The sequence below is a fragment of the Haemorhous mexicanus genome, chromosome 2 (genome assembly GCF_027477595.1).
Source record: "Haemorhous mexicanus isolate bHaeMex1 chromosome 2, bHaeMex1.pri, whole genome shotgun sequence".
Lineage (NCBI taxonomy): Eukaryota > Metazoa > Chordata > Aves > Passeriformes > Fringillidae > Haemorhous > Haemorhous mexicanus.
Window position 1 is genome coordinate 107,814,331 of NC_082342.1, and position 15,121 is coordinate 107,829,451.

Sequence of the window (15,121 nt, forward strand, 5' to 3'; positions counted from 1 at the left end):
CATCTGTTATTTATAAACCATGATTAGAAGAGTGATGTTTTAAAAAGGCAGGTTTTTGAGAGAGAGATGGTTGCTAGGCTTCTATGAAATTATGTTTGTGTTAGTGATATAGCTTAATTTATACAGCTTTATTCCTCATAGGAGCCAGGAGATAGCCTAATGATAGGAAAATGAATGTAATGTTTCCTTTTGAATTCTCAGCATAAATACAATAGTCTCTTCTGAGAATCTTTAGTGCTATTTATGGTAAATAAAGCAGATTAAAGTTATCAGTGAAATGAAAACATGATGAGTTTAAAAGGCTGGTGTATAAAGTGTCAAAAGTTTGAGTAAACCTTGTCTCAGAGCTGCACCCGAATTTTGGGTGTTAAATTGTATTTCAAGATGTGACTGAGCTTTAGTGAGTATTAAGTTAACCCATGGCCTTTTTCTACAAGTTAGAAGTGAAGATAATCTCTTTAAGGGTGAGTAATGAATTAGTTTAATTTATTTCTCGTTCAGTTAGGTTTTGATATCTTACTGATCTTATTACCAGAGCTTAAGCCAGAATATACTGCATTTCTTTAGGTGATCTTTCCAGTAAATGTTGAAATACTTATTTTTCTGTTATTCATTTTATTCATAGTATACCAGTATAAAATGCTTGGCAGGCTGAATCCTGTAAGCTTTTGATGGTTTGGTTTCACAGTGATGTGGAATAAAAAAATCTCCTTGTATTTTTAAGTTTCACTGACATTTTTTCAGGTGTGAGACGTAAAGAATTAGCAGATTTAGTGAGGCTGACATCGTCATCTACACTAGGTCAACCTCTGCAAGTATTTGAGTAATAAAATTTTTTTATTACATAATCTTGGCAGAAGTTGAAGTGTTATGAGTATGAAATCTATATATATAGTCTGGTTTTCAAAGTATGCTTGCTGTCTGCTGTAAGAGCTGAGAGTTCTGAAATCTTTTATATACACTATGTACCTTTTACAAATTGGCAGAAAGGATTGTAAAGGAAGCTGCCAGAATTTAAGACTGAGGAAACGTCACTTTGTACTGTCATCAACAGACAGTTTTGAAGAAACTGAGAGTGGTTAATTCAGGATACAGGAGTACACAAAATTGAGACAGGTTTCAAAAGTTATCTTACATCATTCAGACTCTTGTTGGTTTATTTCTTTAGTCTGCAGTAACTTCACTGTGATCACAGGTGGACTCAGGTAGAAGTGTGCCTTCTGTGACCACTGCTCAAGCTTGAAAGGAAACATGAGCACAAACAGAGCCTTGAATGTCTTAGTGAAGCCATGGGTTAAAAATGACCCTACAAGGATTAAACACAACTCTATGGATTACATGTAATTTGAAGCATTTCTGACCATGGTGTATATCAGCTGCCTTTGATGGGGGAAAGGCTGACCAAAAGCAATTGGTAAAAGAAGTAAATCTGTGACTAAATAATGAAATTATGGCATTTGAGATCATAGTAGGCAAGATCCTCATCATATTTTCAGTTTGAAAGGTAGTTTTTTACATGTGCAGGTGAAATGGTTGATGATAGATTTAGAATTGAAAGCAGTCACAATTCCCTCTTCCTTGGAAGATAGAAAAAGGTGTTGTGGGTTTAGCCCATCAGACAATCTGAAGGGAGCAATCCAACAGTGAAAATGGGTTTCTCTGATACAAAAAGAACAGCAGTAAATTGTGGGAAAGGCACAGAAGGAACTTTGAGTTAGAAACACTGGGAGAAATAGGAAAGATTGAGAGGACGTGCACAGATATTGTAGGAGAGAAAGTAAATTCTCTCTTTTTAAATTCCAAGATCACCCCATTCCAAGTCCATTTTCAGAGTCCATTTCCCACCTGAAGTGATGTTTGACCTGCATCCCATCCAGTTGCCTTTGAATGATCAGGTATATAGAGCTGTGTTTGCTGAGCTGACTTAGACAAGAAGTTGAATTCAAACCTGTGGGCTCATTCCATGTAATTTCATGTACCACTTTCTCTTCATGACACAAGGAAAAAAAATTCTCAAAAAAGTGAAAGGAAGTTGCTTACAATCAAGTAGCATTTCATGCAATTAGCATAAGGAAATCCTTATTGCAAGGTATTGTTCCTACTTAAGATTGAAGCCAAATTTTAAGAGAGCCTTCTTAGACAAGTAAAATAGAACTAGAGCTACAGAAATGAAAAAAAAAAACCCCAAAAACTTAAAGGACAGTTGTGTACTCTTACTTGTCAGGACACCAAGATATTTACCACCCTAGGAGCAGACTGTTGGACCAGAGTAGTAGATTTTTGTGTTCTGGGTTCAACATCTCCATTGTCCATGGAATGAAAGGGGTTTGGTTTTTTTTGACTCATGCTGTGGATCAAGGGCTGGGGCTCTGTAAGCACAGATCTCCTGTTTTGATGCTGCCCTGTTTCCCCTGGAGTGAGCCAAACTGGGGAGCAAGAGAATGTGTGGGCATGGCGGGGATGTGAGACCATCCTTCACTATTGAATTACACACAAGAAAACCTCCAAAGTTAACCCATCACTGATGTCTTCATGGCTTCCTCTAAAGCATGGTGAAGTAGGCAAGACCCTCAAATAATTGACTGATTGGTTTGCTTTAATTAGGTGGGCCAAAAAACAGTTCATGTGCTCATATTCTAACTGCACTAATTTTTTTTGGAAAAGCAAATGAATGCCCTCTTTCCTTCAGAGGTGACAGTGTGTACATGTGGAGATGGCTGAATCACCTTGTCCACAGACAGCATGTTTCAGTGTCAGCTAATGTATTCACATGTGAGCTTTTCAGGATTTGCTTTTTAAGAAATGGTATTTTGGGGAGACAAAACCCTATAGCTTCAACTTGTATTCAAGGAAGAAATATTTTTGTTTGCTCCAAGCAATATGAGTTTCAAATGCTTTAAAAAAGCATTTTGATCATCACTTATGATATTAGATTAGGCAGGAAATTGATCTATGTTATTCAAGTAAACATATAAAATGTGTCTAAAAAAAAAAGTCTGATTGAATAATTATGAAGTTTTAAGATGAAATTACCTACTTGAACTTGTTTATTTCTTCTAAATGGAGTTTCAAAGTGTGTCTGGGGAAAAAAATGTCTTTTCTATAATTTTTTTGTCCTAGAATTGTATGAGTGTTGAAAAAATTATTTAAAGACACCTACATATCTTAAAGTTTTGGGATTTTTTCTGTGACTTCATTCTCAGAAACACTTGGTTTCTGTGGAATAAGAAGCATAAAATCACACAGGAATAATGTTTTGGGTTCTGCTCATTAAATTTCTGTAATGTTCATGAATAAGGAGAAATGCTTCGAATTTCTAGCGCCTCATTTCTCAGTATATTTTTTCCAGGGTAGCTTTTACTAAGAAAGCAATGTAATAAATAGTTAAATAATAGTATTAATACTAATTTCTTGATATAAACAGAAATAAAATAGCATTAGAAAATAATACTAACTGAAGTAGATGGCAGTAAAAAATATCAATTTTTTTTAGTATCTTAAAGAAGAACAGGTTTAGTAATACACAGGGCCTAAATAGGGAAGGATAAGCCATAGGTGTGGTGCTGGTTTCAAAATTGAAAATTACTATGCTCTTGCTAGTTCATATTTAGAATCTTTATATTGATTTAACTTGAGATGATAAAGTATTTAGAAAACTGCTCAACTTAAAAGGCTATCAGTTTATGTCTGCTTATTTGGAGAATTATGTGTTAATCCTTGCAAAATTCTGACTGGAGTTTTAAAATACTTGAAGAATAATTCATTGATTCCATCCAGCTGTTCAATGCTCTATTTGATGGAAATACCCAGTTCAGCTTAATCCATGTGAAGCAGTAGAGTATTAAAAGGAGAGCAAAGCTAGAAGAGCTAATTATAGAAAGTAGAAGCCAGGCTTCAGTCAGATTAACAATAAGTTTTAACTGAAAAATTTTAATAATTTTTCTTTTAACTTCGTTAGTTTAATTCCATAAGAAAAAAAGACTGTTTTCTTAAGTAGTTTCCCGTTTTAAAATTTAGGCTGCATTTCCTGCAAACAGAAAATGCAATTTTTTTGAGTTGAAAAACTGTAGCGATCTGCAGAGGGAAGCTAATACTCAGAAGTTTTTTCAAAAGCAAATGAGCTATGCAAATTTAAAAAGAGTTCCTAAATTGAAAAAGAGAAAACAAGCAATGGATCAGAATGTTCTCTTTTTCCAAGAGTTTTATTGAAACCACAGTGATGATAATTTGCTCCTGCCCACTATATTTGAATATTTGTTATAGAAGTATAATGGACTAAAAATACATTGTCAAAGGTATCATTTTATATTCTTAAAAAAAAAAAAAAAAAAAGAAAGAAAACATACCCACTTTCTGTCTTTCAAGAGTCTATACCTTGTAAATTGAACAAAACAAGCTTCAGTTTAATAGAAGCCTCTGTTTTGCAGCCAAAAGCAGATGTGGTTCACTGTTTAAACTTCATGTATGCACCAGTACCATGTTCAGGCCCACTTGGTTTTAAGACTGCTGGAGTTACTGATGTGTTCTGTACAATATAACAATTGTTTTCAACTTAAATTAATTGGTTAATAATTATTTGGTTTGGCTTAAGTTAATTAATTAGGCTTCATTCATGTTGGAAAGCTGTTACCAACTAAACAGACTAAGCTTAACATTACCCAGACATTTTTTCCTACTGTTAGTTTTGAAAGTCCATATGTCTTCCTGGTATCCTGTTCCTGACTCTAATGCCATAGGAGAGGGTGCTGATGAGGGAGGCTGGTGTTCCTCTTGTCCTCAGTCCTGGGAGCATGTTTAAGCCAGGATGTTTCAGTATTGCAAAGACTTGGCAAGATAGATTTTAAACTTGGCCACTACTCTGGGTAAAAGGAAGGACAGGGACAAACCTAAAATCTTTTTGCTTGACCAGAAATGCTTGGTGACCCCAGAGCTGCCTGAGCTGAGCAGACAATGAATGGACAGGTTGAGGAAAGGCCACTGAGGCTGTGTCCATAGGTACTTCATCTGATGCAGTACACAGACATTTTCCCAGCACAAACTGAAGTAGCCACAGGCAATCGAAGCAGATGCAAATCTAATTCAGTCACCTTCAGCTCCCTATCCCCTGGCTGAAAGAAGGAGCAATTGTGGAAAAGCTGTTAGAAATTGGTACCTTCCAGTCCAAAAATACAGGTAGAAACTAAGTATTATCTGTCATTCTTCGTGCTCTGAGGCATAAAGAAGTTGCCTGCTGAGGGAAAAATAATGTTTCCCTTTGAATTTCTACCAAACAACGAGGTGCTGTGTGGTGATATTTTTTGTTCTCCTTTGAGTCATTTAGCTTTGCACATAAAGACTGTGGTGTAGCTTCAATCTGCAATTATAGGTGTGTCATTTGAATAGAGAGGAGAATTTATTACTGAAGTGCAGTGATGAGTTACGGCAAAAGAGAACTGAAATCATTGCTTTAATGTTCATAGTGAGAACAGGGACCATGTGACAAAAGCAGAAAATGTAATTATCTGTTGGTTTCTCTCAGTTAATCTTTTGTAACTTGATTTTTTTTTTTTGGTCTGGACAAATCCTTTCACTATGTGCAGATACCTTGCACACTGGGAGCTGAGTGCAGCTTGAAAAAGGCTGGGGATTTTAATGCCTGCTGATTTTTGTGGGAGCAATTGGATCCTCAGCTTCCTGTGTGTCTTACTGTAACTAATACTGCATTACAGCAGGCAATTGACACTTAAAAAGGATAAAGGATCCTGATCTCGTTAACAGTCTTTTCATAATCAGAGGTGTAGTTTTACAAAGTCTCCAAAGGTATGACAGTTTGAGAGAAAAGGTGACTACCATCTGATTTTAGTGGAACTAAAATAAATGTCTGTGATACAGATTGTCCTGAATGATTCTGCTGAGAATCAATGTGTTCAGAAATCAGTAGGAACAAAATGAGTGGAAGAAGTGCAATGTTTGAGTTGAGTTTGAGTGCAATGTTGCTTTGCCATGTGGCAACATCTTTGCCTTGGAAGGCCCTGATCCACTGAATAGGTCCAAGGTCTTTTTCCATACGGATGCCTAATGGAGAGGAAGCACCTTCCTGGTGACCAGACTGTTGTTTGTACGGCAAATTATGCTGATTAGCATGTTGTCAACACAAACTGTGAATGAGATATTCCTGAGAGTAAAGGCAAGGAAAAAATGCGTAGTTTTGCCTGTGTCAGCCTTTGGATGTGTTTCCAGTGAGGGCCTACGTACCCTGCCTTTGCAGTGGGCAGAGAATATCTGCCGTGTAAGTGTGTGCTCCTTGCTGTCCTGGCTCTCTCTGGACAAGTTCAGAGTTAATGAAAATTCGTCTTCACAGAATTTACAGAATCACTAGGTTGGAAGAGACCTTAAAGATCATCAAGTCCATCCCATACCCTAACACCTCAAGCAAACCATGGCACCAAGTGCCATATCCAGTCTTTTTTTAAACACATCTAGGGATGGTGACTCCACCACTTCCCCAGGGAAGCCATTCCAGTACTTAATCACTCTTTCAGTGAAAAACTTTTTCCTAATATCCAACCTGTATTTCCCTTGTTGCAGCTTGAGACTGAAACATACACCAAATATATATCTGATCCTACTCACAGTTCAGCTTTTTAACCAAGGAATATGTAATGAAAATATTTAAATGTATAGTAGTTTATAGGGATAATGTGCTGCATTATCCCAATAACTAATTAATGTTGAACTGCAGTGGGAATATCTAAGGAAGCTGTGAGACCCAAAAGGCAATACTCTTTAAGAAATGCATTGAAGCATATGGCATGTTTTTTTATCCTAGCAACTGGATTTTGGCACCCAGTATTCCCAGAGATCCTCTTGAGGAATATTCACACCAACTTGTTTTATGATTGCAACCAATTAACTGTACTGGAATGCTGATCACCGTAGGCATTGCTGCATAGACTGTCTGAACCCCTCTCATGGGGAGGCAGAGGTGCACCTGCTCCACTGGGCTATTTCGTGCATCTCAGCTTAGGCTTCTGCTCCATGCCACATCCTGGACTTGCCCGACTCCTCTCCTTTCCCCATCATCTTTCAAGGCAGCTGGGAACGTGTTTTTTAATGAGGAGCCACATCTGTGAAATGTCATACCTTGTCTTAGGTGGTAGGAACACTCCTTTTCTGTGTGTTTTGGCATCTCTCTGCAATGCAACTGTTGAAAATCGGAGAAAAAAATTAATTCACTATAGATAGAAGTTTCTCTGAAATTGTTAAGAACTCCATACATTTAATGGGATTAGAGAAGATTATTAGGAAGAATAGGTGAATGAATACAAGTCTAAACAGATATGAAAAACTCCATTTTCATCTGCAGAGAATAATTTATAATGTTTCATCACTTTGCAGAAATAGCTGAGTGCTCTGTAATTTTTTAAGCAATTTTTCAATAATTGTCAGTGCAGTTCCAAGATGGAAGTAGAAATAACATGCCAACACTGAATTTAAAAACACAAATTAACAGAAATATTGCTTTCAATTTTATTATGTAAATTATAATAAATTTATTATAATTTTTGCCCTTTAAAAATGCCGGCTCAAAGCAATTTTCATGTGTCCAAAAGCCATTAAAGAAGCCCAAATTTCAATAAAGTTATCTTTTTCACTTTTTTGTACTTCAGGTAAAGCACAAACCATTCTTAACCTCATTTTATGTATTTCTTGATGTCCTCTCTTCAGTAATGATTCTTCATCATGAAAAAGTAGAAGGATGGTGTATGTTACTATACTTGAAGGTAGTATTTTTTCTGGAAGAAGGTCATGTTGGTATTATAAATTTTGTTACATTTTCCATTTGATTCTGATTTGCTTATTCACACTGAAACACGATTGCTCAATAAAATAAGCAATTTTTACATAAACCTAAACTATCAACTGTTTTGAAATACTTTAAAGAGGAGAAGAGTGTACTGGTCTGTAACAGGATTAAGATGTCACTATTATTGATTAAGGTTTTTTTGTTTGATTTTTTTTTTGTTTGTTTGTGTGGTTTGGTTTTTTTTCCTTTTCTTTTGTTTGGTTGGCTTTTTGGGTTTTGGTTTTTTTAATGGTTTTGTTTTTTTGTTTTTATTAGCTTTTGAAAAATTTTTCTTTTTACGTAAGATATTTGTAGTTTGCAATTTGGAATTATAGTGGTGATTTGGCAGGAGGTTATATCCGGTTTTACATCACATTTCCATAGCATTGTTGCAGATGTTTTTACTGTAAGAACTGTACTTTGGAATCTCAGAAGATTGACTGGAGCAACTGTTGTGTGCAGTTGTGTTTCAGTCATTTGAGAAGACTGGTTAGCTTTCATCTTCGGAATTTCAGAGGAATTAGGTTGGTTCCTAATTGCTTTTGGAGATGCCCACAGTTTTGGGACCAGAAGAATCTCCTAATCCCTGAATTTGCTGACAAAAGATGGATTGGAAATATGAATAGAGAAATCATTTAAAGTTCCTGGAAGGGGACTTCTTGGAAAACATTGAAACTCTCAAAAATCACTTTCTTACAAAGAATGATAGGAAAGCCTCACAGCTTTCCTGCTTCTTAGAAGAGGTTGTTCAGGGAGCAAGAGATCAGGAGATAAAACAGTACCAATTCCACAGCCTCAGCCTTTTTAGAATTTTTTTCTGTCTTGCTGCAGAGGCTGCCAACAATAACTGGTTTAAGAGTTATCCCATTGTGAAGTGGTGTTTTATTGTAATCGTCACGTCTGCAACAGTAAATCATGTTTGGCAGCTGTAGAACATGGGAAAATGCAGTCCAAAGACAATCAGCATGTTTTGTTAGTATAGAACTTCAGAGTTAATGGGAGTTACCTGTCATCATCAAGAGCCTGATTTTCATCTGTGCTGAGCAGCTGCACATTCAGTGGAAATCAGTGGGCTTTGAGACACTGTCTTTGCAAAAGATGTGGGTAGGGTGGGGGCTGGGGCTCACCACGCATTCCCTGTGTGCCTGAGCAGGGCGTCTATCACTGAGAGTGCGTGGGAGCCCCTCTTTGTCTCTGCTCAGATACAAAAGCATTGGCCTCCTGTTCTTCCCTGGTCTGGTGCTGTTAGTTCAGGGTCATCACAGATTATGTATTTCATATTGTATTGCTGCCTGAGACCTTTCCCCCTCTGCCTTGTATGCACTTGAGAAACATGATGATTTCAACTGTATATTGACATTTGAGCAGTTAGCAGTGGTGTGCTTATTGTGACATTTCTTTTTCTTTTTTCTTTTCTAGTGTAAAACTCTCTCTGGCGTCTGTGATCACATTATCTCGCTCTCTTCTGATCCGCTGGTTTCCCAGTCTGCCCATCTTGAGGTGATCCAGCTTACAAACATCAAGCCAAGTGAAGGGCTGGTAAGAAGTACGCAGTTAATCAAACCCATCATCCAGGATGAGAAAGTGATGGCTTTAAAATAAGTTGTGTATATGAAAATAAATAGGACATTTTAGCCTATTCTATTTTAAAGTTTGAAAACAGTTTGATTCCTTTTGCTAGTTTGGTTTCTCATGCAGCTGGGCCAACAGGAAGGGACTTTGTAAAGCTTACTGAAGTATGCAGAGTTTAGTGAACAGGGAGAAATGAGTAAGAAATTCTTGCCATTTATACTAGCTTCTGAAAAATGGTTCAGATTGTTCTAGGATCTTGAAGTCAGAAGGGACTTAAATTACTAAGATCAACTCAACCAAGAAGTTTGCGTGGGCTTATGCACAAAACCTGTCAGATTCTGGAAAATGTTTCATAGTATCTCGGGGATACAAAGCTATTTCATAAGTTATTCCAGGGCTTCATAGCAGTGCTGATAAGTAACTCATTGAATTTTACTGCAAGAACTCTGCATTCTTAATCAGGTGCTTGTGAAGGCTCTTAATGCAGCCATCCTCTGCTTGTTGTTCAAGAGCTGACCATTGATCTCTTGTTTACTCAAGTATCCAACACCTGCTGCATGGAAAAAAACCAACACTGATAACAATTCCAGATGTATGACTTTACAGCATTAATAATATCTGTTCCCATAATTTTTGGAGGTAGAAAAGAAGGTGTTCAGAATACAGTTAAATTTTTTTTTATCTACAGAAACAGCTTTTGCAACTTCTGCCCAAGCTTATTCTCATTCCATATTCTTGAATAGTCTTGAAGGAAAACTGCCGTACTCTTTGCAGCAGGTTTTTGAAATTGTCTGGTTGTTGTAGTTTTGGAGAATATTTCGGATTGTGGGTGGTTGGTTCTTGCTGGGTTTTGGGTTGATTTGTTTTTCTTGGCAAAGTTGATATGCCAAGTTATTTTGAGCAATTGTACACTAAATTAATTTTCCATTCTTTTGGAAAATTGCAATTAAAATATGAGAAATACCCCAAAAGCTTGGATGAGTAAATATGGCCCCATTCTTTGTTTTAGTCTGCAGTTTGTTTTCCCTTCCTCTTCTGGATTTCTTTTTTATCTCTGAATCCATTTTAAACTTGTCCTTCAGGATTTCAGCTTCTCATGGATTCTCTGCTCCCTCTCTTTCCCTCCCTTTCCACTGTAATTTTAACTCTTCCACCACGGCAGTCAACCTTTTGAAACCCTTTCTTCTTATGTAATGAGAAAAATCTTCCTCTTTCTCTTGGTCACCTTTTTATAAGTGCTGTCTATTTTTATCTGAACTTGAATTTTTTTTTCCTTTGTCTTGTGACTGTTTTTTTTTCTTTTTTTTTCCCCTTCTTTTAAGTCTTTGTGTAGGTTGGTATGAACTCCCAGGGACTGAGAAATGTTGAATGGTATTTTTGTAACTAAGAGTGTGTTTCATGGGTCTGTTCCTGCTGGGTAGCTGATGAGAGAATCTCTTTCCCTCTCTGTGCCTCTGTTTTACACCCTCTGTCTGTCTTGTCTGTTTAAACTGGAAGCTCTTCAAGGCAGGGTTTTTTCTTTTTGTGTATTTGTGAACCAATTTAGCAGGGTCTTGATGTCATTGTCATAGAAAAATAATTATATGTATTCTTTTAAAAAAGGAAAATAGCAACCATGCAGTATACCAGCTTTAGAAGGATACAATGCCATTTTGACATAGTCATGTTTTTTCCCCCTCATCCTTGCCTGCGTGCCACTATTGTGTTGCCAGGGCATTGTGCCTCTCCTGTAGATTGTGAGCTCTCCAGAGCAGGCGCCAAGGATGTGGATTTGCGCCGGGAGAGTGAAAATCATCCCCTTCCCTTCGGAGCCGCGCCAGTCTGGCCAACAGATCACCTGTGTCATGTGCTTCTTGGTGATTTATGTGCTCTTTGGGTTCTTGGGCTTCTGTTTGCTTTGTAAACTAATACCTGCCCCACTGAGTGCTGAGGGTGTCAGTTTAAGAACTGGTGGTGGAACTTGGAGTTGTGAATATTCTCTGCACGTCAGAAATGCTGGGATAAATGTGAAGCTCAATCATTTCTGGACCTTCTTCCAGGATTTGTGCAATGATGGAGGTGGAAAAATGGTTTATTGTCAACTTTCCTATAGATTTTTTACCCACATGACAGTTCCGTGCTGGCTTTACCAATCACTAAATAAAATGTCTAAAAATGGAAGGACTTCAGGCAGAAGAAAAAAGAAAAGGATGGCTGCTAACTGGGAAGATTTTTTGTCACCTATCATAAACAGAAAATCTACCATCTCAAATTCAATAGCTAAGAAGCTAAAGTAAATCTGAGAGGAAAAGCAAAGGACATGAAAAGGAAGTTAAAGGGTTGGAAAACAATGCTGTTTCCCTAAACTCATGGTAAATATATGATGGAGTCGAGAAAATGCTTGAAGCTTTTACAACCTAAAAGAAGATTGGCATGATCAGGATATTTTAATCAGCACAAATAGTTCCTTCACTGTGTTTGGTCTTTTCTTGTGGAAACGTAAGTATTTGTCAGAGGTAAATGTAAATTTTCAAACTAATACCTGAATGAAGAAGAATCAAGTAAATGTGTTACCATGTCTCATAGATAGTAAAACTAGCTAACATCTCTGACTAAATAACCTTTCAAGCAACTAAACCTGTCAAGCAGAAATTGCTGTTAGGGTGTGATGTAGAGAACCTCTTGTGTACTGGGTAAAGCAATGTTATGGGTGGGGTTTGGTATTGGTTTTGCTGTTTGGTTGTTTTTTCCTTTTTTGTTTTCCCTCTATCCTTGTCTCTTGTGACTGGCTGCATTCATGTTCTCCAGTGAGTGCTGCTGGGGGAAGATATATAGCCTGCAGTGGCTGTGCAGTAAGGGCAAAGAGTTCATGATAGGAGCTTATTTAAAAAGCCTTAAAATGGATTAATGTGGTCAACTTTGCAATCACCAACATTCTCCCATGTGTAATCCTTTCTTTTTTTTGATTTTTTTCTTCATGGACTTGCAAGTTGTTTCGTCTGTATCAGTAAGCAGAATTTAATTTTGTATGTTTTTACATTATTGATGTTCAAAGAGACCAAACCGACTAGCTTAGGTAGTATGTTTTACCATGAAACAAACTTAAAAATGTTGCTGTTTGACTGAAAACAGTGAGTATATTTAGACAAAAAGCAGAAAACCAAGTTTTTCTTGGGTAGTTTTTCTGCAACAGTCACTTCCTACTTTATTTTTATTTTTAATATGGAACAGAGTATCAGAGATCTGTAGCAAAGGTTAATCTTGCCTTTCAGTTCTTTCCTGTTCATATAATCATTTTAATCCCAGTCAGGTAAGTGACTGTTATGTGATCTCAAGGGTTCAGAAATACATAGGTAAATTCATCAGAATATGAGAGTGATTGTTCGGGGTTCTTTTTTGCCTGCTAAAGCAAAAACAAAAGAAGCTTGTCATGTAAAAAATTGCTCATAAAATACAAGTCATTGATACAGCAGGGTGTGGCAGCTGATTAAAGTGTACTGCCTACTTCCTTTCCAGGATATCCTTTCCAGGATAGTGCACTACTATTCCTGAATTTTTTAGTTTGAAATACTGGAAGAGCTGTGAAAGAGTTATGAACAGCGTTCTGAGAGTTGTTTGGGGTTGAAGAGCCACGTGCAACTTTGGAGGGCTGCATGAAAATGAGTGAAAGTAAAAATCTCAGTTACATGTGTGATAAAATGAAATTAGTATCTTCTTTCCTTTTCCATCCAGCATTGCATAAAATATTGAGAAATATGTTATATATTTATATACATAAAATATGTTATAAATATATCATATTCTGTTTTCATTCTTAAAAAAAGTATAAGTAAAAACAAAGAAAGGGCGAAAAAAAAGCACAAAAGGTCTCTTTCCTAACCATTAATCACCAAGATAAATTGTAATGATTGGTTTGAAATTATAACTGTACCCGTAACTGATCAGGGCAATCTCTCATATAATTAAGCATGAGTTACTCATTTTTTAATCTAGGCATACATTTATTCCTGATTACTAGATTGGTTATCTTATGGTTATTTTAGTTATATAAACTGAATTATCTTCCCTTTTATCTGGTGTAACTGATTCTTGTAAATTCTTAGAGACTTGTCTTTGAGTACCTAAGACTGTATCTACCAGTTTCTTCCAGTGCAAATGGAGAGAGCACACACTGATCTCCCCTGTATTCTTGATTGCTAAAAGTACTATTGATATTGTGCAGCCACAAGGAGGCAGAGAGAGGAAAACTTGTAAATGTCTGTGGAATTCTTATTTCCATTCCAGATCAAACAATTGTAAGCCAGAAATGTTCTGTTCTCTGTACCATTTCCCATATATTCACTTAAAACAAGGATTGAAGAAACATGGGTCAAAGGGGCTTATTTTTGTGTTGCAGATTGTTACCTCTCCTTATTTAAAAGCTGCTTTATATCAAGAATTATGTTGGCTCTTATAAAATTAATGTGACGTGGTACAAATATAACATTTATTAATTTTTCACATGTGGAATAAATGCAATCTAGGGTGGATATTTTTCAGCTTCCTTCTTCCCTCTCTTTTTTAATGTGTGCAAAACCCTGATCCTAGCCTTTAAAGGACATTCTGCCAAAGTTTTTTCTCCTCTTTTGCATTTTCAAAGTCTTTTAAATTTATTGGAAAGACTAGATTGGATATGAATGGTCCTCTGGAATGGTAAGACACTTGGATGAATTTACTATCCCTTGGAGCAATGCTTTGCACAAAACTAAACACCATGTAACCATAAAGTGTGAGACTTTTCCCTCAGCTTTCACCCTGATGTTTAAGGTTGAAAGCAGTAACTCACTGTGCATAAAAATAAAGATGTGGCTTTCTTCAGAAATTGCTCTGTTTGGGGACCTGAGTCAAAGTTCCTGTCACCATGGTCACTGTGATTTTAGCTCTTGCCATGTTGCAGGGTGTGTGGCCCAGTGACTTAGATGGGGGTCCTGAGAAGGATTGAGGTCCCCATTAGTGGTGGTTTGAGGGTAGGTGTGTGTACCAAAGAACAGATACCAACATATTTCAGCCTCTTGTGTGGCTCATCATGCTTCCTGTAAGATATCTGTATATGAGTCTTAAGATGTGTGTATATTATTAGTGTTTCCCTACCTCACAGGGGTGTTGTGAGGATAAATGTATGAAAAAGCCATTCTATATTTGAATTAAGCAAAAGCTGTGTGATGGAGCCAGTCAATGGACAAATTGCTGAAGGTTCATAGAAGAGCTGGAAGTTGAAGGATGATGTCAGGGGGTTTCTGACCATGTATTAATTAGTAGGTTCTGGATTATTTTACCTTCTAGCTGTGGTAGCTGAACATAACTGGGTTTGATGCTATTAACACTATGTAATTGTGCAGAACAAAATAGGAATTCACTTTTGAGCCCCTGTCTAGAGAAACTCAGGAAGTTCCTGCCTTGTTTTACTGGGGATAGTATCCACATTGTTAATTTAGGTGCAATTCCTCATATCTGCTACCAAAATGTCTACCAGTTCTGGTCCCAATGTGGGTTAGTCCAACTTGATTTGTCTTCTTTGCCTCTTTACCATCCCTGCTCACCAGTGAGTGCACTGGGCTCCTCAGCTAGGGACAGACTTCTCTGTGGCACTCTGATTAAAAAGAGAAAAAGTAGATTACGGAGAGGATGTTTACTCAGGCACTCAATGTTTACCTGCTTTCTGTAAAGTGGTTGAGGGAAAGGAAATTCCTCAGAAATTATTGAATG

The 15,121-nt window shown here is 37.0% G+C and overlaps 1 protein-coding gene across 5 annotated transcripts in view; it reads left to right on the forward strand.

The window, feature by feature from the left end:
• Positions 1–15,121, forward strand: part of CNKSR2 (connector enhancer of kinase suppressor of Ras 2) — a 207,202-nt gene that overhangs the window by 74,289 nt on the left and 117,792 nt on the right. For all 5 annotated transcript variants that reach the window (XM_059839878.1, XM_059839879.1, XM_059839880.1 and 2 more), the window contains exon 6: positions 9,245–9,364. In XM_059839878.1, the coding sequence (XP_059695861.1) occupies positions 9,245–9,364 (120 nt within the window). The remainder of the gene's footprint in view (positions 1–9,244; positions 9,365–15,121) is intronic.